Source organism: Amia ocellicauda, chromosome 6 (genome assembly GCF_036373705.1).
Source record: "Amia ocellicauda isolate fAmiCal2 chromosome 6, fAmiCal2.hap1, whole genome shotgun sequence".
Lineage (NCBI taxonomy): Eukaryota > Metazoa > Chordata > Actinopteri > Amiiformes > Amiidae > Amia > Amia ocellicauda.
The window spans coordinates 10,110,742-10,132,569 of NC_089855.1; the positions used below are offsets into that span (position 1 = coordinate 10,110,742).

Here is a 21,828-nt window from a genome sequence, read left to right on the forward strand (position 1 = left end):
GTGTATTTGTGTCCTCTGGCACACGGGGCGGGGGTGCATTAGGTAACTGTAAAAGCGGTCTGCGGGAGATCTATTTTTATACCTCCGCAGTCAGGACCTGGGCTGGAAGGACCCGCGAGCTGCGATAGGAGGATGTCATTGATCCCGGCCTCTCGCAGACAGCGTGTGTGTTTACAGGCATTCTGGGTGGGTCTGCGGCGTTCGGTCAGGAGATAAGGAGCCACTGTAGAGTCTCGCCCTTAATGTGGGCCTCTTCCTCAGCGCAACCTCCCCGGCACTGTTTACAATTTTTGACACGCCACTGTAGAATAAAAATGTCTCAAGGTTGCTACACTCTTTTGTACCACCCCCCTCCCCATAATGCATTTCTGCTATTTGTATAATTAATTTGGTAATTGTGAAACTTATTCAGCGTTGTAAAGACGAGAATGTTTTCACTCAATTGCAGAAATATCGCTGTTTTATTTATTTATTTATTTTTATTTTGAACTTTATGTGATTTTCTTTTTCTCAGTGGCATGAACCGTGAAAAGGATGGTTTTTATCTATGGCTGGAAAACCTTGGCTGCTGTCTCCTGAAAAGCAGTTTTTTTTTTTTTTGTTTGGTTCTAAAATTAAACCGCAATACACCTTGATGTGTTTTTCAGGTGTACTTCACAAGGACATCTGTTTAAAGAGCTCAGTCTGTTAGAAATGCCCTTGCTTTTGTAGCAGAGGTAGATGTACCAAATGTTACAGATAAAACTCTCTTTACACAAGCTAGTAAGCTTTGGAATTTCTACTTTTTTCTACATGTTCCTCGATTACGGTGAGAAAAATCAGTCACTGAAAAGTATAATTCATGAGTTATTGTTGCATGGTTTCCACTAGCTCTGCAATGATGTTGTTTTAGCCTGTCAACATCAGGATTCATAAAAGTCTAGTTAATCCAGCCTCTGATCAATATGTGATACAGGCAATAATCATGACAGACTGGGTTCTGTCGGACTGTACAGGTTTTGAGCTTCGACTCTCGCATTAAACCCCCCTGCGCATTGAAAAGACCAGTTTGTCTGGGAAACTCTGTTGTGTTTAGTGTCATTTCATTTTAAACTTAATCTACAAGTTGCCTTTCTGAGGTGACATGACCCCCTGCTCAGGGTAGTGATAATTCTTGCATGAAGAAAAAAAAAAAAAAATGTATTCACATGTGTTTGTGTCCTTTTGATATAGGGATTTAAAAATGCATAAATATGTAATCTGGCATTGGCAGGAGCAGTAAGTAATACTATACCATACAGATCCCCCGTTTAAAAGGACAAGTCACTTTTTGCCCAGTTGGAGTTGCTGGCTTATACCGCGTTGTCACAATACTCTTGCCTCGATTTGTTCGGACAGCTGTCTTCAGCTTTCTGACTGAGAGGGACATGTACTTTTCATTACCCAGGGTGATCGTTTCATGGGGGTAACTGAGGTAAGATGCCCACCTCCCCCCCAGTATAGATGTTAAATGTTTACATAACTAAGTGGTTTGAGGACACCGTTTCTGCCCTACTAAAATTTCAGGTTCCGAGCTGACCCTTCAGTTTTGACGGATTATCCTTCACACAGAGTTTGAGTTTGATCCTAATGATCTGTCGGTAAATTTCCGACCTCTCTCTCCCCGGCCAGATGAGGGTGAGCTGAAGGAGTGTCTGTTGGTGCTGGTGGATGACCAGCAGAAGCTGGCGGCCCACACGGCCAAGAGCACCCTGTCAGCTGTGCGGCTGCGCCAGCGGCTGGTTGTGCTGGAGCGCTACCTCATCGCGCTGAGCCGGAGCATGCGGGAGGACAAGTACAAGGCCAGGTGGAAGAGCCCGCCCAGCCCCCCGCTGCCTGCCGCCGACAAGAAAAGGTACAGAATCAGTCGGGCCCACACCATCTACTCGTCCATTACTCCTCTGATGCAGCTCTGTGGGGCTCGGTTTTTGTGAGCCAACAGTATAGAAAAAACAATCTCTCACACACATGTTATTCCACATTCCTCTTTCTCCTCTTGCATATTGGACACTGGATCTGATGTGCCTCTCCAGCCAGTGTTTTTCATGGTTTTAAACTTGTACGGCTTTGTTTTGAAAAATGTTTTGTACTTTTTCAAGTAAATAGTAAAAAAATATATATATATTTTATGCTGATGTTTTTTATTTTTTTATTTCTGTGGATTATTTTTAACAAAATAACATCAGACATTGGGAAATCTGCTGGACAGTATTAAACACATTCTAATTAACTTGTTCACAGAAGGTCTTATTCTTTAATCGTCTGGGTACAATTAACACATTCAGCTTCTGTTGATTTATCGGTCCTTATTTTCCTCTGTGTGCCATTGCCTTTAATTACAGTTGTTTGCCTATGGTGGAACATGGGGCCTAATGTATGCTTACATAACTGTGGATGAGGAGTGTTGTTTATCAGCTGTCACATGTTTACAGCACACGGCCGGCCGGGAAGGGTGTGGAGGGTCTGGCCAGGGTGGGCTCCCGGGCGGCACTCTCCTTCGCGTTTGCATTCCTTCGCAGAGCCTGGAGGTCAGGTAGGCTTCACCCCCTGTCTGACAGCAAACACTCAAATTCATTTTCATTAAACACTCTCCCACATATTGAGTGTTTAAAAGTCAAAACCAGATTCTGTGCTTTGTTTCTCAATGCCAAGCTGTAGTCTGAGGTCTGCGTCGGATCAGAGATGCATACCAGATCTGTCAGTGAGACTTGTCATTGCTATTATTGCCATTTGTAAATTGTTTCCAGATATCAAGGTCAGAGGCTTGCAGGGTTTGGGGGGTTGCATAATCAAGCTGTTTCATAATCCCATCCATAACAGTGATGAGTCTTGTGGTGCCTAAGGAAATGTTTTCTCTGCTTTGTCCAAATCTATTCGTTTTGAAGCCGGACTGGAGCTCCCAGATCAAATGCAACAGCAGAATTTAAGGAATTAATTGCGAGGGAGTTATCATGAATAACACGTATGGTCTAATTCTACCTAATCAATAGAATTCACGCTGTAAATCCCTTCAACGCAATATAGAGCTTCTCGTTTCAATGGTTGTGTGATATCTTAATAGAGAAGCTTTAGTTAATCCCAGCATTGCTTCCTGTTCATTTACACCTTCTCTATTCAATACATATGGAAGTATGGGGTAAAATATAAAATATGAATCCTTTCAAAAGCCCGTATTCTATCATAAAACCGAAGCACCTGTTAATATGAACATTTTTTTTTTTTTTAATGCATCTGTCTCTTCGACTTGCTTCATTGTGTTCACTGTTGACTCAACTATAGCCTCTGGTAACCATAAAGTACTGGGTTTGGAAATTGTGATTGGCAAGTGGGTAAAATATTTTGACTTTATCAATCACAATTAACAATGACTGGAAAGGGGAACCTTCATAAGTACACATTATAGATTGTGTGTGTGTAGTTATGCATAGTTTTCTTAAAGTAAAAACTAGAAATGAAATCCAGTCTATAGCTGGCTAATTACAAAATAATCATGTTGAATTCCAGCCCAGAATGCAATTGCTTAAATCTTCACAAGACTAAAATCTTTGCATTGACTCACCAGCGTGCCTCCTAACTGTTATACAAGCCTGTTTAATGATGAGCAGGGCTGACCCTCCCCACAGGGACTTGGTTGGGAAGCCATGCACGTGACCATCGTGGGTATCATGTAAAGCAACCCGGTGGATTTCACATCATGCTTATGATTGTGACAGTTAGGTCGAGAGATGAGAGAGGACTGAAGTGAGAGCAGAAAGCATGTAGAGAAAGCAGCTTTGAAGGCATAGGTCTCAAACGTTGGTCTCCGAGGCTGCTACCTAAAATACAAAGAATCTTTTAAGTCATAAACTGTTAAACACCTCAAAATATTGTTTGTATACATCTACTTGATAAAATAATTAGTTTAAGTAATTGAGCACTCCAGTTGGAACAAAAGAAACAGAAAATCTGCGGCCCCCAGGGAGCTGGCTCTTGAAGTGCTTTTGCAGATAGATTCAGTTTTCTGTAGTAGCGTTGATTACAATTCCTGTTATTCGCCCCCAGTTTATTGATTGCATCTCACCCACTGCACAAATCCTAGATCTGGCTCCTTAACTCAAACTTAACTCTTCAACCCTGCTGGGTGTGCAGCTTGTATGTTTCAAGGGCTGTGTACCTTCTTGTGTGACCGGCGCCTGCTCTCCTCTGTTTGTCAGGCGAGGATGCCGACCTGTGCAGCGAGCTGCTGCAGGAGTCCCTCGACGCCCTCCGTGCTCTCCCAGAAGCCTCTCTGTTTGACGAGGGAACAGTATCGTCCGTGTGGCTGGAGGTGGTTGAGAGAGCAACCAAATTCCTCAGGTGGATTATTGACAGTTGTGCAGCAGCACCGATCATTCTTGTCAATGAGCTGTTAGACTAGTTCTGACTAGTTCTATTTCTATTTTTAAGCAAAGGAACCTAGTAAAATTCTGTTTATAGCCATACAGTATTCTTATACTTTTATTTTGTATATACCACCTTTTCCACAACACCAATATATCTGCTGCTTCATGCCCACTTGTTTGTCAATAGAAGGGATTAAGAAAGTGTAGATGTATATGATTGCAATGCTATTCTTGCACCCTTTTTACACAGCGATGTCCACGGAGGTCCGAGCACCAAAGGACCGGGCAACATTCCCCTGCAGGACCAGCACTTGGCTCTCGCCATCCTACTGGAGCTTGCAGTACAGAGGGGCACACTGAGGTGAGGGTCACGGAGCTTCCGGGGGCTTAGTATCCCTAATGACAATGTGGTGTTGAGACGACTCCTTATCTCGCTATTGGCTGATGCACTGGAGAGAACTTGAATGTGTTTTTACTTGGCCACATGGAACTACTTTATTAACACAAATAAACCAAAAACATAGAGCATTTGTTCTCAGTCGGCCTCTTCCCGGCGATGATGGCTCTTTTCCCTCTGTGTTGCAGTCAGCTGCTGTCCGCCGTCCTGTTGCTGCTGCGGCTGTGGGACAGCGGCACCAGGGAGACGGACAACGAGCGCTCGGCTCAGGGCACCAGCGCCCCCCTCCTGCCCTTGCTGCAGCGCTTCCACAACATCCACTGCAGCAAAGACCTGCCCAGCGCCGAGGAGGAGATGGAGGTCAGGGTTTACCCCGGCCCCCTTTGAGTGACTGAGCCTTTGCAGCTCTCTGGTTGAGGGTTATGTGAGGGATAATCTAAAATGTTAACAAATTGACCCCATGTCTGTCCCTTACACATTTCCTCTGAATATTGTGCGTGCTTGCTTAGAGACTAGGCTCAGTCCACACACTTCTTTATTCTTAATCACTATATTTTTGTTCATCCTGTACCGCCAGCCATAGTGGTACACATTAAGATTGTACCTTCCCTTTGACTTTTAGATTCTCTCTTCAACGCTGAGTCCCAATGAAAGCTTTCTGCGGTACCTGATCTTGCCTCAGGACAACGACCTGGCAATCGACCTGCGGCAGACAGCTGTGGTGATAATGGCCCACCTGGATCGTCTGGCAGCTCCCTGTAGCCCCCCCCAGTGCAGCTCTCCAACCTCTCACAAGGTACAGTGCCCCCATTCAAACTGCACTTCAGAAACCACTTTATTTATTTTTTTATTAGTGCGGACTGCTTGCTTGTACACATTGATTTTGTCAGTTTTCCACCTTGTGTGGCTGTAAAACCTTTTATATCACTGAATGCACTTTAGGTATTGTGGGACTTGGTAAATAATAACACAGTCATTCTGTATTTGTATCGCATTGACCCATTTCCCTTTCAAAATTAAAAATCAATACTGCACCTCACTTGGTATGTGTGACGATGGGCGACTTGGTTTTCATAGAAATTGGAGATTTAAAATGGAGGATAATTGAAAATAGTGGCAATGGAGCTGTGCTGGTTTCAGCTCACTCTGCTTTTGTTTCCCTCTGTAGGACCTTGGAAGTTTACAGGTATTATAAAGATAATTAACTTATTTTGCATGATGTCTTATTTTAAACCATCTTAGCCCAAATTACACCAAAAGCTTTTCACTTTTGATTTGCCCAGTTCTCATGCTACAGCTGAATGTTATACGTTAATTTAGGAATAATTCAAAGTGTGAACATAGGACCCTTAAAGATGGTCATATAGGACAGTTTTGAATGCTAGTCTTCCATTTCGTTCTTCTTATGCGAGAAAAGCTGACCATCACCGCAGATTACCCTGCTGTGAAAATGAGAGGGGTAGTATAGCAAAACTTTTCTACTTTCATGTGCTTCTTATTTTTTGCCACCTTCTCAAGAACTACAATTCTGAATTTGACCATAAGAATTGAGCAACTTCTCTGCATCTCTTTTCATTTGCCCCTGCCATTATCCCAAACTACTTTGGTAATTTCAAGTGCTTCGGAGTATTCCTGTGCTTCATGAAAATGGATTATGGCAATTTCAAATAGTATTTAACTTGCACAACTCTTTCTATATAAACATGTAATTGTTTATTATACTGTATTGTATTACTTGTGTAGCTCTGAGGGAACCAATTGAGGAGATAGAAGGAGAGTCCTGTGGTTCTCATTTATTTATTAAAGCAGTCACTGAAGGTTTCAAGAGATTTATATATAATTCAACATATAACAAATATATAATTTGAAAAGTGGCAGCTGAAATCATGTAGTCATGGATCAAGTGCTGCATCATTGTGTTACGGGAATAATGTGGTTGTGTTGCGGTTGGTGTTTCAGGGCACCTTGCAGGAGGTCATAGGCTGGGGAATGCTGGGCTGGAAACCACATGCGAACGTGAGCGGCCCTGTGCAGTGCAAGACTCTCGCCAACCTCGGAGTCACCCAGATCGTCTGCTCGGAGAAGGGCTTTCTGATCCTGTCCAGGAATGGAGGCATTTACACTCAGAACTATAAGAGCGCCACCTTGGTAGGACTTTTTTTTTCCCTTTTGTTCTTATTTCACCTGGTGTCTAAGCCTCACTGTGCATTAAAGCATAGTTACTCCTAACAGCACAGTCTGTGTTTCTTTTGAAGGCTCCACTGCTGGTCCAGGGCTTAGCCTCCAGAAAGATGGTGCGGATTGCGGCCCATCCCGACGGCCAGCACTACCTGGCCCTGTCAGCCAATGGGGAGGTGTTCTCGTGGGGCTGTGGGGACGGCGGGCGGCTAGGCCATGGAGACACAACGTATGTATTCACTAATCAATTCGGAAGTGCCTTGTATTCTGGTATAAACGCAGGTCTTATTAATAACATTACAAACATTTGAGCGTATAGAAAACTGTGACATGTATATTTTCCTAGCATGTGTAGATTTTTATTTATTGTACATTTTGTATAATTCGGTTTAACTTTATTCCCCATGCCGTTGTATGCATCTTGGTATTCCTGATGTATTTGTTCCTGTTTCTATAGTATATGATTAGTGCAACCTTGTTCATTTATTTAAAGTGGTTTTGCATTATCTCCTTCTAATATTGAACCTAACTGTTTTGTAGTTTAGCTGTGTTATTTTGTTTGCTGCTTTCATTTGTGTGGCCTTCTTGCTTAACCTACAATGCTAAGATATGTAGTCTTTCCAGCTCTCTAAAACAATGTGTCAAATGAAAGAAGATAAAATCAATATTGATACATTTTCTACAGGTACCTGGAGGAGCCAACACTCATCGCTGCCTTGACGGGGAAGCAGACTGGGAAGCATGTCGTGCACATCGCCTGTGGGAGCACCTACAGCGCCGCCATCACTGCCGACGGGGAGCTGTACACCTGGGGCAGAGGGAACTACGGCCGACTCGGGCATGGTACGTCATCAACTGAGCGTGCTGTTGGTTAGATTCTGAGAGCGCATGTGTGTCGCCCATAGAGATGTTCACAGGCTTTTATATCAGCAATCTTGGGATCTAATCCATAGAGAAGAGAATTGAATGTTAGTGTTCACCACCGTGACAACATAAGCTTACAGACGTGCCGAGTTGCACATCTTCGATGATCAGAGGGGGTTTTCAGACCTACCTGCTCTCCCCGCCCACCTGGGTCCCTTGTCAGATGCACTATTTAATTATCCAGCCGTGCTGTTTTGGTGTTGTCTGTGTGAGCGACGGTCACAGGGTACCAAGAGAAATAGCAAAGGAATGAGAGAGACCTGTAGGTCTTACCGTGCAGTTATTAAAGAACTGCAGTCGTACCAAAGAGATTATATTTAGTTTTTTCCTTGCCAGGTTCCAGTGAGGATCAGACCACACCCATGCTGGTCACCGGGCTCAAAGGCCTGAAGGTCATCGACGTGGCATGTGGCAGCGGAGATGCTCAGACGCTGGCTGTGACCGAGAACGGTGAGAGAGGGATTGGGTCCTGAGAAACGAAAACCGTACCAGTACTGGCTGCATTTCAGCCATTTGGAAGAATTCCTGTGAAGTTTTGAAACTGTTTAATTGATATACCTTTTCTTAAGTGTGGTAATGTTGACTGGACTTCATGTAGTCCGAATGTTTGGTTGTGTCAAGAAGTAGATGTTAGGTCTAGTATATTTTTCATCATTCTCGTTGTTACTGAATAGGTGTGATTTTTTAAGTGCATTTAAATAGACGGACGAGAAGGCTGACGTTCATATGGCGCTTGTTGTCCTTCTCTGCTCTTAGGCCAGGTGTGGTCCTGGGGTGATGGGGACTATGGGAAGCTGGGTAGAGGAGGCAGCGATGGCTGTAAGACCCCAAAGCTGGTGGAGAAGCTGCAGGATCTGGACATTGTGAAGGTGTGCTGCGGGAGCCAGTTCTCCGTGGCTCTGACCAAACACGGCCAGGTGTACACGTGGGGCAAAGGGGACAACCAGCGCCTGGGCCACGGGACCGATGAGCACGTCAGATACCCAAAGCTGCTGGACAGTTTACAAGGTGTGTACTTGCCGTGTGTGGCTGATGTCTGCAAAGTTCCTGACATATCCTTACGTTTCCTAGAAAAGCAAGACGTGGTTCTAAATTCGAGCAGTCGTGGTCTGTTTTTACAATGTTTAAGTGGGTATGTTTTGTCTACCTTTTAAAGGTAAAAAGGTGGTCGACATTGCAGTTGGCTCCACCCACTGTCTGGCCCTCACTGACGAAGGAGAAGTTCACAGCTGGGGGAGCAATGACAAATTCCAGCATTTTGACACCTTGTTCTCAAACAAGAAACAGCCCAAAGCTCTGCCAGGTCTCAATGCCAAACACATTGTGGGGATTTCCTGTGGTCCCGGTCAGGTATGTACGAGAAAACATCTGTCATTTGTCATCACGCCATATGAGATCAAAGGATTCTCTATATTGAAACACTCAATAGACTGATGTAAATGTGCAAAACAGAAAAAGTGCTCTGATATGTGAAGCATCTTCCCAAGCGAAGAAAGCCATAGTATTGTATTTGTATTGTCAGTCTCTGGTCTCTGACCTTTCTACTCTTGCTATTACTATCAGATATTTTCAATATGTGAACTATGCAATTTCTGAATATTTTTTTGCATTATGAAGCTATCCTGTGAAGATCTAGGCATGCATGTTTTTTCAGCAGTATGTATGCTTCAGTGGAAAATGTCATTTGGTTTTATCAGTGTTTTTATTATTATTCAGCAGCTTGAGTAGGGAAGGTCAAAATCTTGATATAAGCGCATGTTTAGTCTGGTACAAACAGTGCTTGATAGTCAGACCAGTGAAATATCTCTTTCCTGGCATATCAAATATTAAAGTGGAGCGGAGGCCCATGTTTCACGTAGCAGCGCTTCAATGGTGTCATTGCCTATAGTTTCTGACCTCCCATTTCCTCGGGTGCAGACCATCTCTTGTGTGCCTCTGGTTTGTGCGGGTGGACGGACGCACGGTCACAGTGTGAATGTCGTTGCAGAGTTTCGCCTGGTCCTCATGCTCTGAGTGGTCGATTGGCCTGCGGGTGCCCTTTGTGGTGGACGTTTGCCCCATGACCTTTGAACAGCTGGACCTCCTGCTGCGCCAAGTCAGCGAGGGGATGGACGGCAGCTCTGACTGGCCCCCACCGCAGGAGAAGGAGTGCATGGTGGTGGCCACGCTCAACCTCCTGAGGCTACAGGTATCCTTTTATTTATATATGTATTAAACTATAATACGTGACCTGGAGTTGGGTGTTTCAAAGCCTATTCCACTTTAAAACATGATTTCACATTACAGATTGATTTTGTTCAAAATGACAGTAGTGTGACTTTCAGAATTCCTAAATAGTGTTCTCTTAGTTTTCACTGGTCTTTTGGAGTGTTTCTACTTAGTGTAAGACTTTCTTAATGAAAATATTTTCAGACCTATTAAATTGAGTTTATTTTCTGTGCCTTTTTTATTATTATTGCTGCAGCTTCACGCAGCCATCAGTAATCAGGTGGACCCGGAGGTTCTGGGTCTGGGCTTGGGCAGTGTGCTACTCAACAGCCTCAAGCAGACAGTGGTGACTCTGGCAAGCAATGCGGGGGTCCTCAACACAGTGCAGTCTGCCGCCCAGGCCGTGCTGCAGAGTGGGTGGTCGGTGCTGCTGCCCACAGCGGAGGAGCGGGCGAGAGCTCTGTCGGCACTTTTGCCCAATGCAGGTAAGATCCTGCCCTTGGGTTTAAACACTTGATTTGTGGATGGCCACTAGAGCAACCACTTGGTTAATCACATTACGGCTAGGGAAATATTTCTGCTTCCTTTTTGGCCCTAGCTGCTGCTCTATTTGTAGCTCATCTGAGCAACAAGGAGACTTGTCTTTGTGTTTGTGGCAGTGTCGGGCAATGAGATGGGTGTCAGTCCGGGCCGCAGGTTCATGATTGACCTTCTGGTCAGCAGCCTGATGGCGGATGGAGGTCTTGAGTCGGCGCTGAATGCTGCCATCACTGCGGAGATACAGGTCAGAGTCATTCTTCTACTGACTGGACTGTTTTAATTCTTGTTGCCACTGGCTAATATTTTATTTAGGGAAGGAATGAACAAAAATAGTCTGAAATTGAATCCAATCCAAAAATGTGTGAAAGGTACAAAATATAAAATGTGATGACTGTTCTTTGGGTTCATATAATTACTTTTGGTCTCTGGAGAACAGAATAAGCATAAGTGATTTTTGAATCTAGATAGTTGATGAAAGCCATTTCTGCAAACATGTTGATGGCTTAATGTGATTTGTTTCCACACAGCCTGGCATAATAATGAAGTAATTTTATCAGAGGAAATTACAAAGATCCAATGAGTTCAGGAAAAAATTATGTTCGATCGACTCCTTGGCTCTTTTTTAGGATATTGAAGCGAAGAAGGAAGCCCAGAAAGAGAAGGAAATCGATGAACAGGAAGCCAACGCGTCCACGCTGCAGCGGAGCAGAACGCCCCTGGATAAAGACCTCATCAACACTGGCATCTACGAGTCCGCTGGCAAACAGAGCCTGCCACTGGTGCAACTGGTTCAGCAGCTGCTGAGGTGAGTGATTTGATTGACTACTAATGACAGTTTCCGTTTTATTTGACTGTGAGTGAAACAACATATTTGTACATCCATTTTATTTTTTGCAAACCTTCTGCATAATGGGTGGTTGTGTATATATATTCCATCTGTGAATTTAAGATGTAAGCTTGACAGTGGTCTGCTTTGTTTGTAGAAATATAGCCTCCCAGACGATAGCCAGGTTGAAGGACGTAGCTCGACGCATATCCAACTGTCTGGATGCAGACCACTTCAGCAAGGAGAGATCCGCATCCCTGGACCTGCTGCTGCGCTTTCAGAGGCTGCTGGTCAGCAAGCTGTACCTGGGCGTGAACGGGCCGGAGCTCGTCAGTGGATACAGTGAGTACCGAGGTTTACCGGGCAGTAGGGTTTAATCCTCTTCACCTCTGTGCGTCTTCCCTATCGGGGTAATAAATATTACATTATTATAACCAGGATGGAGTAAGTATAGCACATTGAACACAGTTTACAGATTGTCTTGGCAGTTTGAGAAATGTTTCCAGTTGATCAATAACTAAAAGGAAACTCTTCTATCAGTAAGGAGATATGTCAGGAAGCTCCTGTGCAGATTTTCCCTCATGGGAACACATTGCGTTACTAGTCCAGTCTCAGAAATGCCGCCTATGTCAAATGAACACTGATGGAGTCTTTTTTTATTTCCCTCCCACCCCAGGCCCTGAGCTTTTAGGTGTGGGCTCCTTGTTGAAGAAATACATTGCACTGTTGTGTACTCATATCGGAGACATCCTGCCTGTGGCCACCAGCATTGCGTTCACTGGCCACAGACATTTTGCAGAGGTCTCTCATATCATTGAAGGCGATCTGACAGGTATCGCTTCTTCTCTTCTCGTTTTCTGTTGGGTTTATTGGTCTTCAGTATTGCTCTCCCTGCCGCCCACTGTCTTTTTGTTGTAAATACTGGTTCTTTCATAAATGGTTAGATTATCATAGATGGTACATCATGTATGACTCCAGAATTCTTATATTGAAGTTGACTGATTAACCCTATAGATGTATTGTATTGGGACTGTTGTTCTGTCCTTGCTGTGACCTGATGGAGGTGTGATTTTCATGTCGATGTTTTTGTGTTCCAGGTGTGCTGTTTCCTGAGTTAGTGGTGTCCATCGTGCTGCTCCTGACCATGGATGCGGGATTGATGCAAGAGACCGGCTCGATCCCGCTGCTGGCTGGACTGTTGGAGCATCTGGACCGCTTCAATCACCTAGCGCCAGGGCGAGAGAGAGACGATAACGAAGACCTGGCCTGGCCTGGCATTATGGGTACACCTGGTTTTATCTCTTTCTGGAGGTGGTGTTCATTTTTGTGTTTTAGTAATGTGGCAGAAGACTGACATTAATAACGTTTCCAATATAGATTTTTAGGATAGTTGGTTGATCATCCTATTTTCGTTAGAGAAGTAGGTTGTAGACCCCCACTCCCTTGATTTAACAGCTGCAGTCATTGCTTATTGGACAGAGAGGATCTGGTAAGATGAGCAAGAGTCATCTGTATTAGTCCTCCTCTCTGATGTGCACCACAAAAAAAATAAAGGGTTTACATTTACTCGGATCTATATACATGCACACAGAGGACAGGGTCAAAGGTCTTGGACGTCACTCATGGCGTTGTGCTGCGGCAGGTTCGTTCTTTACAGGACAGAGCTCCAGAAATAACGAGGAAGTGTCCCTCATTCGCAAAGCCGACCTTGAGAACCACAACAAAGACGGAGGATTCTGGACTGTGATTGATGGCAAAGTGTACGACATCAAAGACTTCCAGGCTCAGTCCTTGACGGGAAACAGCATTCTGGGTAGGAACCTGAGAATTGTGTGATTGTAACATTGGCAGTTCGCAACACTTGTATTGATCTGGTACAGATGAAAACATTTTTAAAAAGCTAAGATTTTCCAACTGGATTTTGTTTTTTGTTGTGCTGTTTCTTTTTTTTTACTGCTGTGGCTTAACACTCTTGGGAGAACCTTGCTTAATATTCATGCAATTTATATTTTCAGCCCAGTTTGCAGGAGAGGATCCTGTTGTTGCTTTAGAAGCAGCCCTGCAATTTGAAGATACCAGGGAGTCCATGCAGGCCTTTTGTGTTGGCCAGTACATGGAGGTATGTGTAAAACTAGCTGGATATCCTTTCATATACACTTCTCTTTTCACAGCACTATTGTTCTCTTAAGAGACCCTTCAACCCTTTCGATTTTTGGAATATCAGTATGAAATCTGATCACATCGCTTTAATCAGTGTGTTTTTTTTGTCCTGTCCTCAGCCTAATCAGGAGACTGTGACCACTCCTGACCTGGGCAGCCTGTCTTCGCCCCTCATAGACACCGAGCGCAACCTGGGCCTGCTGCTGGGGCTGCATGCCTCCTACCTGGCGATGAGCACCCCGCTCTCCCCCATGGAGATTGAATGTGCCAGTAAGTGCAGCCAGGCCTACAAAACACAGAAGCCGCTTTCAGACTGCCCGACGACACGGTTGTCCAAATATCAGTTATTTTACAGATATGGATGCTGGCATCTATAAACTCACACATCTGTGTCTGTCTGCCTTCCCAGAATGGCTTCAGTCTTCCATTTTCTCCGGAGGGCTGCAGACCAGCCAGATCCACTACAATTACAATGAGGAGAAGGACGAGGACCACTGCAGCTCACCAGGGACCACCACACCTGACAAGTGCAAGCTGTACTCCCGCCGGCTCACGCTCAGCGACCACTCGCAGCCCTTCTTGCAGGCTATCGCTGACAACAACATCCAGGACCACACTGTGAAGGTACATCCCACCTTTTGAGGGTGTAGATCAGTTCAGAACTCTAATTGGAACTGTTTTGGTGGCATACATTGGACAGTTGTAGCACAGGGACTGGCCATTCCTTACTGCATGTGGTGTTGGTCTTGCTATCCTGTGGGCAGCAGGAAGTCTACTCTGGTCTTCCCCTGTTGCTTGGACAGCTTGTGGGCAGCACTGACTAGTCTCGCTGGGCTTTAATGTTGATCCATATATGTATATATTTTTTTTTAATTCGTAGGATTTTCTATGCCAAATCGAGCGCTGCTGCAAACAACACCACCTCATCACTCCCATCATCTTCCCTCCAGAGCACCCTGTGGAGGAAGTGGGCCGTCTGCTGCTCTGCTGCCTCCTCAAGCACCAGGACCTCGGTAACCTGGCCTTGCTGCCCTCTGCAGAGGAAAGCCAGAGATAGATACCAGTGACATTGGTGTGGAGGGCTTTAAGACCATGTCAATGTCATGGGAATTCACTGTCCTGTATTGTTATTGTGTATTTTTCTGTGTGCAGTTAAAACCATTGATATTCAAATTATCATTCTATATACTTTAATTTTGTGTGTGTCTGATTTGTTGTCGTCAAGTATGACAATTCATTAGTGTGCTCGGGTTTTCTCCAGGTCATGTTGCTCTTTCACTTGTGAATCAAAGTGCCTTGGGTGTGGATCAAGGAAAACAGAGGTCTCTTCCCAAATCTGTGACTGATGTGTGTCGCATGGTGTACCAGGCAAAGTGCTCTTTGATTAAGGTATGGATGGATGTATTATTATTTTAGGGAAATTATTGTGTTAAGTACAAGTATTATGATCATTATGCCCATCACTGATACCTGGTGGCCCTCCTGGTTTCTGACCTTGGTGTTACTGGTGCCATAACACCCGTTTCGTTCCCCGTTCCAGACCCATCAGGAACAGGGACGCTCCTACAAAGAGGTGTGTGCCCCGGTGATCGAACGCCTTCGCTTCCTGTTCAATGAGCTGCGTCCTGCTGTCAGCAACGACCTATCCATCATGTCCAAGCTGAAGCTGCTGAGCTCTCTGCCTCGCTGGAAGAGAATCGTCCAGAAACTCATCCGTGACCGCAGGAAAAAGAGAGGTGGGACCTTTGAGAACCTGGGCACAAATAAAGTATGCAGTTGTATTCAAGGTGGATCAATCCTAAAAAACTTATAATAAACTTATATATTTTGTAGAAGAGTAGTACTTGTTTTTGAGCTGGAGGTTTGTCTCATAAGCAGTTTGTTAAAGATGCCTTGTGGAGGTTATGTGAATGAGACACCTGACACAGACTGTGGCACTTGCGAAGGCTTTAAGTGCTTTGAGGTTTATTAAATTATCTGACACTATATAGTTAAGCTATTTCTGCCCCCCCTCTCTTTTCCAGTCCCTAAGAAGTCTGAATCTGCTGACGTGGAAGAGTCTAAAATAGAAAACGAAGAGACCAATTTAGAAGACCCCTGTGTGGTGCCCATTTGTCCGGCCCCTGCCGAGAAGAAGCCATTGCCGGTGAAATCACCTAAGGTGAACTCCTCTGTCTGTGTACTGGAGCTGTGAGATTGTAGAGAGTCCTCCCGGCACCCTGTTGGCATCTGTGTCTATTTTAATAGGAAATCAAACTGCCTCTGCTCCAGCAGGTCAGGTGCCAATGATCCTTCTGAGATTGAGCCAAGCAGGAACGGTGCACTGGGCTGCTTCCCGATACGGCCCGTGCTAGTCTCTCAGCCAGTACCAATTTCCGTCTAAGAACAACCTGAACAAACCTTATGCTATTGTATAATAAATCTGGCTTTTTTTTTTACCGAGTAATGGCACAATTAATCACGATTAATTGATAGTTACGAATTAATTGTACATTTCACGTGGTTTGCAAATGGCTGTTTACCAGTCCTGTGATCATGAATGAAGAAGGTATTTTCTTTGTGTATCTAGCAGGACAAGTGGCAGCCGCTGTTGAACACGGTGGCCGGTGTCCACCGGTACAAGTGGCTGAAGCACAACGTTCAGGGGGTCTTTCCTCAGTCGGCCCTCATGGCCACCATTGTGGAGTTTGCACTGAAGGAAGAGCCCTTAGATGTGGAGAAAATGAGGAAGTGTCTTCTGAAACAGGTGAGGGGCAGTGGGTCTACTAACTTGTTTTGTAGCTAAAGCAGGGGTGGGACAATGTGTCAAATGTAACGTTAGGGACAGTTGTCATGATAATTTATTAAGAGGACTGTCTTTTACTACAGGGATTTTGTAATGGCAGATTCCTTTCCCCTTTTTTTCCCCCTTTGTTTTTGCCAACAGCTGGAGCGAGCTGAGGTGAGGCTGGAAGGGATCGACACCATGCTAAAACTGGCGTCAAAGAGTTTCCTGCTCCCGTCGGTTCAGTACGCCATGTTGTGTGGCTGGCAGAGGCTCATTCCTGAAGGGACCAATATTGGGTATATACCAAGTCAATTATTCCCATTGTGTTGAAGATTATCATGGGCTAATTCTGTAAAATGTATGTTCTGAATGTTAATTATAGTACTGACTGACTAAGGCCTCAAAATGTCGATCCAGGTTTCCACTGTATGCGTTGGGAGCAGTGTAAAGGATATCCTAAATCCAGTTAAATAGAATCTAGAACTTTCTAAAACGCAACCGTCTGTTTTAGTAGCTCTCCATTCCATTTAATGGCCTTAGTTTTTGTTTTTTAAGAGACTCTTCCCTCCGACTTCATGATGATTATTCTACTAGTAAACCAAACCTACAGACAAATCTGTTCTAATTCACCCCCAATTGTAATCTCACAGGGAACCTCTGTCTGACTGCTTGAAGGATGTGGATCTTATTCCGCCTTTTAATCGTATGCTACTGGAAGTTACTTTTGGGAAGCTGTACGCATGGGCAATTCAGAATGTGCGCAACATTCTGCTGGATGCCAGTGCCAGGTTCAAAGAGTTGGGTAAGAACCACTATCAAACTTATGCCCTGAGGAATCCTGTTGTGTTCATCGATGTCTTGGATGCACCTTGAACAGTTTTATTCAACAAATGGTCTTAGCTACTTTCTGAATTCATGATGTCATCATCCGTCTCCCTTACAATAACCAATGCATTATGAAAAAAAGTGGCTGCGTGAGTTTGTGTGCATGCTTTTAAAAGAACATAAAACGAACTAATCAATAATTGCTTGGCTCTATCCCCATGTGTCTAGACTTTGAGAGTGGTATGCAGCCAGCTGATGGGGTCTTTGTGTTTTTTTTTTTTTTTTTTTTAGGTGTGCAGCCTGTTCCTTTGCAGACCATCACCAATGAAAACCCAGCGGGACCAAGCCTTGGCACCATTCCACAAGCTCGCTTTCTTCTGGTCATGCTGAACATGCTGTCGCTGAAGCACGGAGCCAACAGCCTCAGCCTGCTACTGAACTCGGGCATGCTGGCGCTGACGCAGACCATCCTTCGATTAATAGGTATGCGCTGGTCACCTAATAGACCCTTTTAAAGTTTAATTTCTAAATCGTTTGTTCTCTTGGCTGGTGGGTGTTGCCTGGAAGCAGGTCCCTTTTATTTAATTGGCCGTGTGCTGTGTGGGCAGGTCCCAGCTGTGACAGCAATGAAGAGGACCTGAGCTCCTGCGTCCATGGGACCTCGGCCACAGTACTGGAGGAATCCAGGAAGGAGGCTGCCCCGGCCCCCCTGCCCGCCTCGGGCCCTGAGCTGGCTGCCATGATGAAGATCGGGACAAGAGTGATGAGAGGAGTGGACTGGAAATGGGGAGATCAGGTGAGCGGTACTCGTCTGTCCATTGTAGTGTGTCTTGCAATGTAGCTAAAGTAGGTATGAAAGGATACCAGTACAGGTACCTGACATTTTCGGGATCTTATTTTCCCCATTAAATCAACAGAAAGGCATTGTAATTCTGCAATTTGTGTATAATCCAGTCACTGAGAACAGTGTATCAAAGAGATGTACACCGATCAGCCATAACATTATGACCACTGACAGGTGAAGTGAATAACACTGATAATCTTGTTATCATGGCACCTGTCAGTGGGTGGGATATATTAGGCAGCAAGTGAACATTTTGTCCTCAAAGTTGGTGTGTTAGAAGCAGGAAAAATGGGCAGCGTAAGGATCTGAGCGACTTTGACAAGGGCCACATTGTGATGGCTAGACGACTGTGTCACAGCATCTCCAAAACTGCAGCTCTTGTGGGGTGTTCCCGGTCTGCAGTGGTCAGTACCTATCAAAAGTGGTCCAAGGAAGGAAAAGCGGTGAACCGGCGACAGGGTCATGGGCGGCCAAGGCTCATTGATGCACGTGGGGAGCGAAGGCTGGACCGTGTGGTCCGATCCAACAGACGAGCTACTGTAGCTCAAATTGCTGAAAAAGTTAATGCTGGTTCTGATAGAAAGGTGTCAGAACACACAGTGCATCGCAGTTTGTTGCGTATGGGGCTGCGCAGCCGCAGACCAGTCAGGGTGCCCATGCTGACCCCTGTCCACTGCCGAAAGCGCCTACAATGGGCACGTGAGCATCAGAACTGGACCACGGAGCAATGGAAGAAGGTGGCCTGGTCTGATGAATGACGAGTTCAAGGTGTTGACTTGGCCTCCAAATTCCCCAGATCTCAATCTAATCGAGCATCTGTGGGATGTGCTGGACAAACAAGTCTGATCCATGGAGGTCCCACCTCACAACTTACAGGACTTAAAGGATCTGCTGCTAACAGCTTGGTGCCAGATACCACAGCACACCTTCAGAGGTCTAGTGGAGTCCATGCCTCGACGGGTCAGGGCTGTTTTGGTGGCAAAAGGGGGACCTACACAATATTAGGCAGGTGGTCATAATGTTATGGCTGATCGGTGTATGTTGCTGCTGTGGTCAGCCTTTAAATGAGCTGGACTTGTCTTCCTAACACAGGATGGGCCTTCCCCGGGGTTGGGGCGTGTGATTGGCGAGCTGGGGGAGGACGGCTGGATCAGGGTGCAGTGGGACACGGGTAGCACCAACTCCTACCGAATGGGCAAGGAGGGCAAGTACGACCTAAAATTGGCTGAGCCGCCACCTGCCACCCAGCCTGCAACAGAGGACTCGGATACAGAAGATGATACGGGTAGAGTAATCCTTGTCATATGTCTGCTGGGACATTGATATAGAAGGTGATATGGGTAGAGTAAGCCTTGTCATATGCCTGATGAACCATGTGCAACATATTTAATTTGTGCTGCCAACAGTACGCCCTTTATAGCGGATCAAGCCGAGTTCAGCTCCAATGAAAAGAAGGATGGCACGCATCTTACACTTCACTGAAGACTTTATTTTAATTGATTTCTTGATTTTATTTGACATGTTTAACTCTTAACACTCACACCCATTTTCGCCTGGTTGGACTTCTTATATGTGCAAGTGTTTAATATGGACATTATAAGGAATACAGGTATATGACACCTATCAAATGAAACTAGACAACCTGTACAGTAATATTATGCATAGCTGATGATGATTGGATAACTTGGTAGTACTGTAATATGTTCTTTTCACAAAAAGCAATGTGTTTTTTATTTTTATTTTTATTTTGGGAAATCATTTTTTGAAAATGTTTAGTTGAAATACCATTCATTGCAATTTGGAGAAGTTGTTGGGTAAAAATACCATAAGGAAAGAAGGAATAATGTACATTTGAAAGAAGAACTAGCCTATGCGGAAAACTTTAGAGAATTTGTACCACAAAATACAAGCCACAAGCATGTGGGACCACTCAAATGAAAGCATACAAACTACAGAATTAGGTTCATGATTAGACGCACTGTATTGCAACACTACCAACTTATTTTTCCTAGATAAATAAAAGCATAATTATGAATTATGACTATTTTAGGATTTTATGAAAACAATGCCAATGTACACTTATTTTTCTTACAATTTCCATTAAAGTACTAGTCAAAATACAACTTTTTAAACAAACTGGGTTTTATGGCGTTATGATAATTTGTGTTTATATGTGTTAGCAATTCTAGAACCCGAGTAAATGTTTCCCCTACTTTGCAAGTCAATATCTCCACACAGCAACATGATACAAAAAATATGTTTCTGGCTATAGTAATATCAGCGTTATTAATAGATATCTCAACTAGCTGGTGGGTTGAAAACAATGGGGCCGAGTTGTAAAGAGTTAAACATCAAAAACAAAATTAGGCCCCAAGACCCCTAGTCCAGCTCTGCTTTGTCAGTTTGGTTCTGCCATGTCTGTGCTTCTCTGTGGTTCTCAGAAGGCGAGCCCGTGGAGAAGAGTGTCCACCCCACAGCTATGATGCTGACCAGCACTGTGAACCTGCTCAAGACCCTGGCGTTGTCGGCAGGTGTCCACGCCGAGGTGATGCAGACCGAGGCCATCAAGACACTGTGCGGCCTGCTTCGAATGCTGGTGGAAAGCGGAGCCACAGATAAGACAAGTAATTTCTCCATCACGGTCTCATACCTTTCCCCCCCCAGTCTAATGGGATCCCTTTAGAGGTCATTACAGATCTTCACAGTATGCGTCACTCGAGACTTACAAGGCTGATTGTCACCAGGTTGCTCGGCCAACAAGCAGGTGTCCAGGGAGCAGCACCGGAGCTGGTGCACCTTGGGCTTCATCCGCAGCATCGCCCTGATGCCCCAGATGTGCAGCACCCTCAGCACCTCCCCGTGGATCGGCCTGCTCATCAAGATTGTGGAAGGCCACCAGTCCTTCACTGCCGTCACCCTACAGCGACAGGTGAACGCAAGCGGCAGGGAGATGCCTAGCGAGAACTTAAACGCCACATCAATCATGCCCGTTAAGCCATTCAACTGGGAAGAGAGATTGTTATTCATGATGTCATTAGAAATTGATTTGATCATTTAACTCTCACTTCATATTGCGCTGTAGTTAAGTGGCCAATTTCATTTTAATTTAATGATCTAGGTCTGCTTTCTTTTTTTCTACATTTGCTATTTCAAGTTGTCTGGACATCTCCTTTCGATTAAATCTGATATTTGTCCTGACTTTTTTTTTTTTTTTCCTAGATCTTAGCTTTGCGCTTACTGCAGGCGGTTCTTCCGTCCTGGGACAAAATGGAGAGATCCCAGGATATGAAATTCCTGGTGGAGAAGCTGTTTGGGTTCTTGGGAAGCTTGCTGAGCACCTGCTCGTCTGACCTCCCCCTGTTAAGAGGTACCGTCCATTTCATGGCTGTCGAAGTAGGAGAGAGAGTAACTCTGCATATGTTCATTTTGGAAGGACCACAAGGTTCACAAGGGGCTGACGCTTGTTTTGTTGTAACTGCGCAGAGGGCTCCCTGAGACGACGCAAGTCCCGCCCCCAGGCGTCCCTCACCGCTACCCACAGCAGCACCCTGGCGGAGGAGATCGTGGCCGTGCTGCGGACCCTGCACTCTCTCAGCCAGTGGAATGGCCTCATCAACGAGTACATCAACTGCCAGCTCAACTCCATCGGCGACGTCATGGCTGGCAGACATCCGGAGGCGGTATGCTTTTGGCAACTGACTCGCACTAAAATTTAAATGACAGAATACAGAGATCTGTGAATCTACAGGCGAGAGGGAGGCTGTTCGGCCCATCTCACCC

General features: G+C 45.0%; 1 protein-coding gene across 5 annotated transcripts in view; it reads left to right on the forward strand.

Moving 5' to 3' along the window:
* Window positions 1-21,828, forward strand: part of herc2 (HECT and RLD domain containing E3 ubiquitin protein ligase 2) — a 62,230-nt gene that overhangs the window by 9,007 nt on the left and 31,395 nt on the right. Inside the window, exons 5-42 of one of the 5 annotated variants that reach the window (XM_066706085.1) lie at window positions 1,651-1,873; window positions 2,451-2,551; window positions 4,212-4,353; window positions 4,630-4,740; window positions 4,965-5,136; window positions 5,399-5,572; window positions 5,945-5,962; window positions 6,736-6,924; window positions 7,032-7,183; window positions 7,640-7,797; window positions 8,215-8,328; window positions 8,635-8,886; window positions 9,035-9,228; window positions 9,866-10,066; window positions 10,343-10,571; window positions 10,746-10,870; window positions 11,253-11,431; window positions 11,610-11,794; window positions 12,129-12,284; window positions 12,550-12,735; window positions 13,095-13,265; window positions 13,468-13,571; window positions 13,732-13,882; window positions 14,022-14,236; window positions 14,493-14,625; window positions 14,874-15,001; window positions 15,153-15,348; window positions 15,637-15,773; window positions 16,182-16,358; window positions 16,539-16,675; window positions 17,030-17,181; window positions 17,496-17,687; window positions 17,813-18,000; window positions 19,141-19,333; window positions 20,490-20,672; window positions 20,793-20,977; window positions 21,268-21,415; window positions 21,532-21,728. In XM_066706085.1, coding sequence (XP_066562182.1) covers window positions 1,651-1,873; window positions 2,451-2,551; window positions 4,212-4,353; window positions 4,630-4,740; window positions 4,965-5,136; window positions 5,399-5,572; window positions 5,945-5,962; window positions 6,736-6,924; window positions 7,032-7,183; window positions 7,640-7,797; window positions 8,215-8,328; window positions 8,635-8,886; window positions 9,035-9,228; window positions 9,866-10,066; window positions 10,343-10,571; window positions 10,746-10,870; window positions 11,253-11,431; window positions 11,610-11,794; window positions 12,129-12,284; window positions 12,550-12,735; window positions 13,095-13,265; window positions 13,468-13,571; window positions 13,732-13,882; window positions 14,022-14,236; window positions 14,493-14,625; window positions 14,874-15,001; window positions 15,153-15,348; window positions 15,637-15,773; window positions 16,182-16,358; window positions 16,539-16,675; window positions 17,030-17,181; window positions 17,496-17,687; window positions 17,813-18,000; window positions 19,141-19,333; window positions 20,490-20,672; window positions 20,793-20,977; window positions 21,268-21,415; window positions 21,532-21,728 — 6,248 coding nt within the window. The remainder of the gene's footprint in view (window positions 1-1,650; window positions 1,874-2,450; window positions 2,552-4,211; window positions 4,354-4,629; window positions 4,741-4,964; window positions 5,137-5,398; window positions 5,573-5,944; window positions 5,963-6,735; window positions 6,925-7,031; window positions 7,184-7,639; window positions 7,798-8,214; window positions 8,329-8,634; window positions 8,887-9,034; window positions 9,229-9,865; window positions 10,067-10,342; window positions 10,572-10,745; window positions 10,871-11,252; window positions 11,432-11,609; window positions 11,795-12,128; window positions 12,285-12,549; window positions 12,736-13,094; window positions 13,266-13,467; window positions 13,572-13,731; window positions 13,883-14,021; window positions 14,237-14,492; window positions 14,626-14,873; window positions 15,002-15,152; window positions 15,349-15,636; window positions 15,774-16,181; window positions 16,359-16,538; window positions 16,676-17,029; window positions 17,182-17,495; window positions 17,688-17,812; window positions 18,001-19,140; window positions 19,334-20,489; window positions 20,673-20,792; window positions 20,978-21,267; window positions 21,416-21,531; window positions 21,729-21,828) is intronic. The other 4 variants (XM_066706086.1, XM_066706087.1, XM_066706088.1 and 1 more) reach the window with 4 other exon arrangements.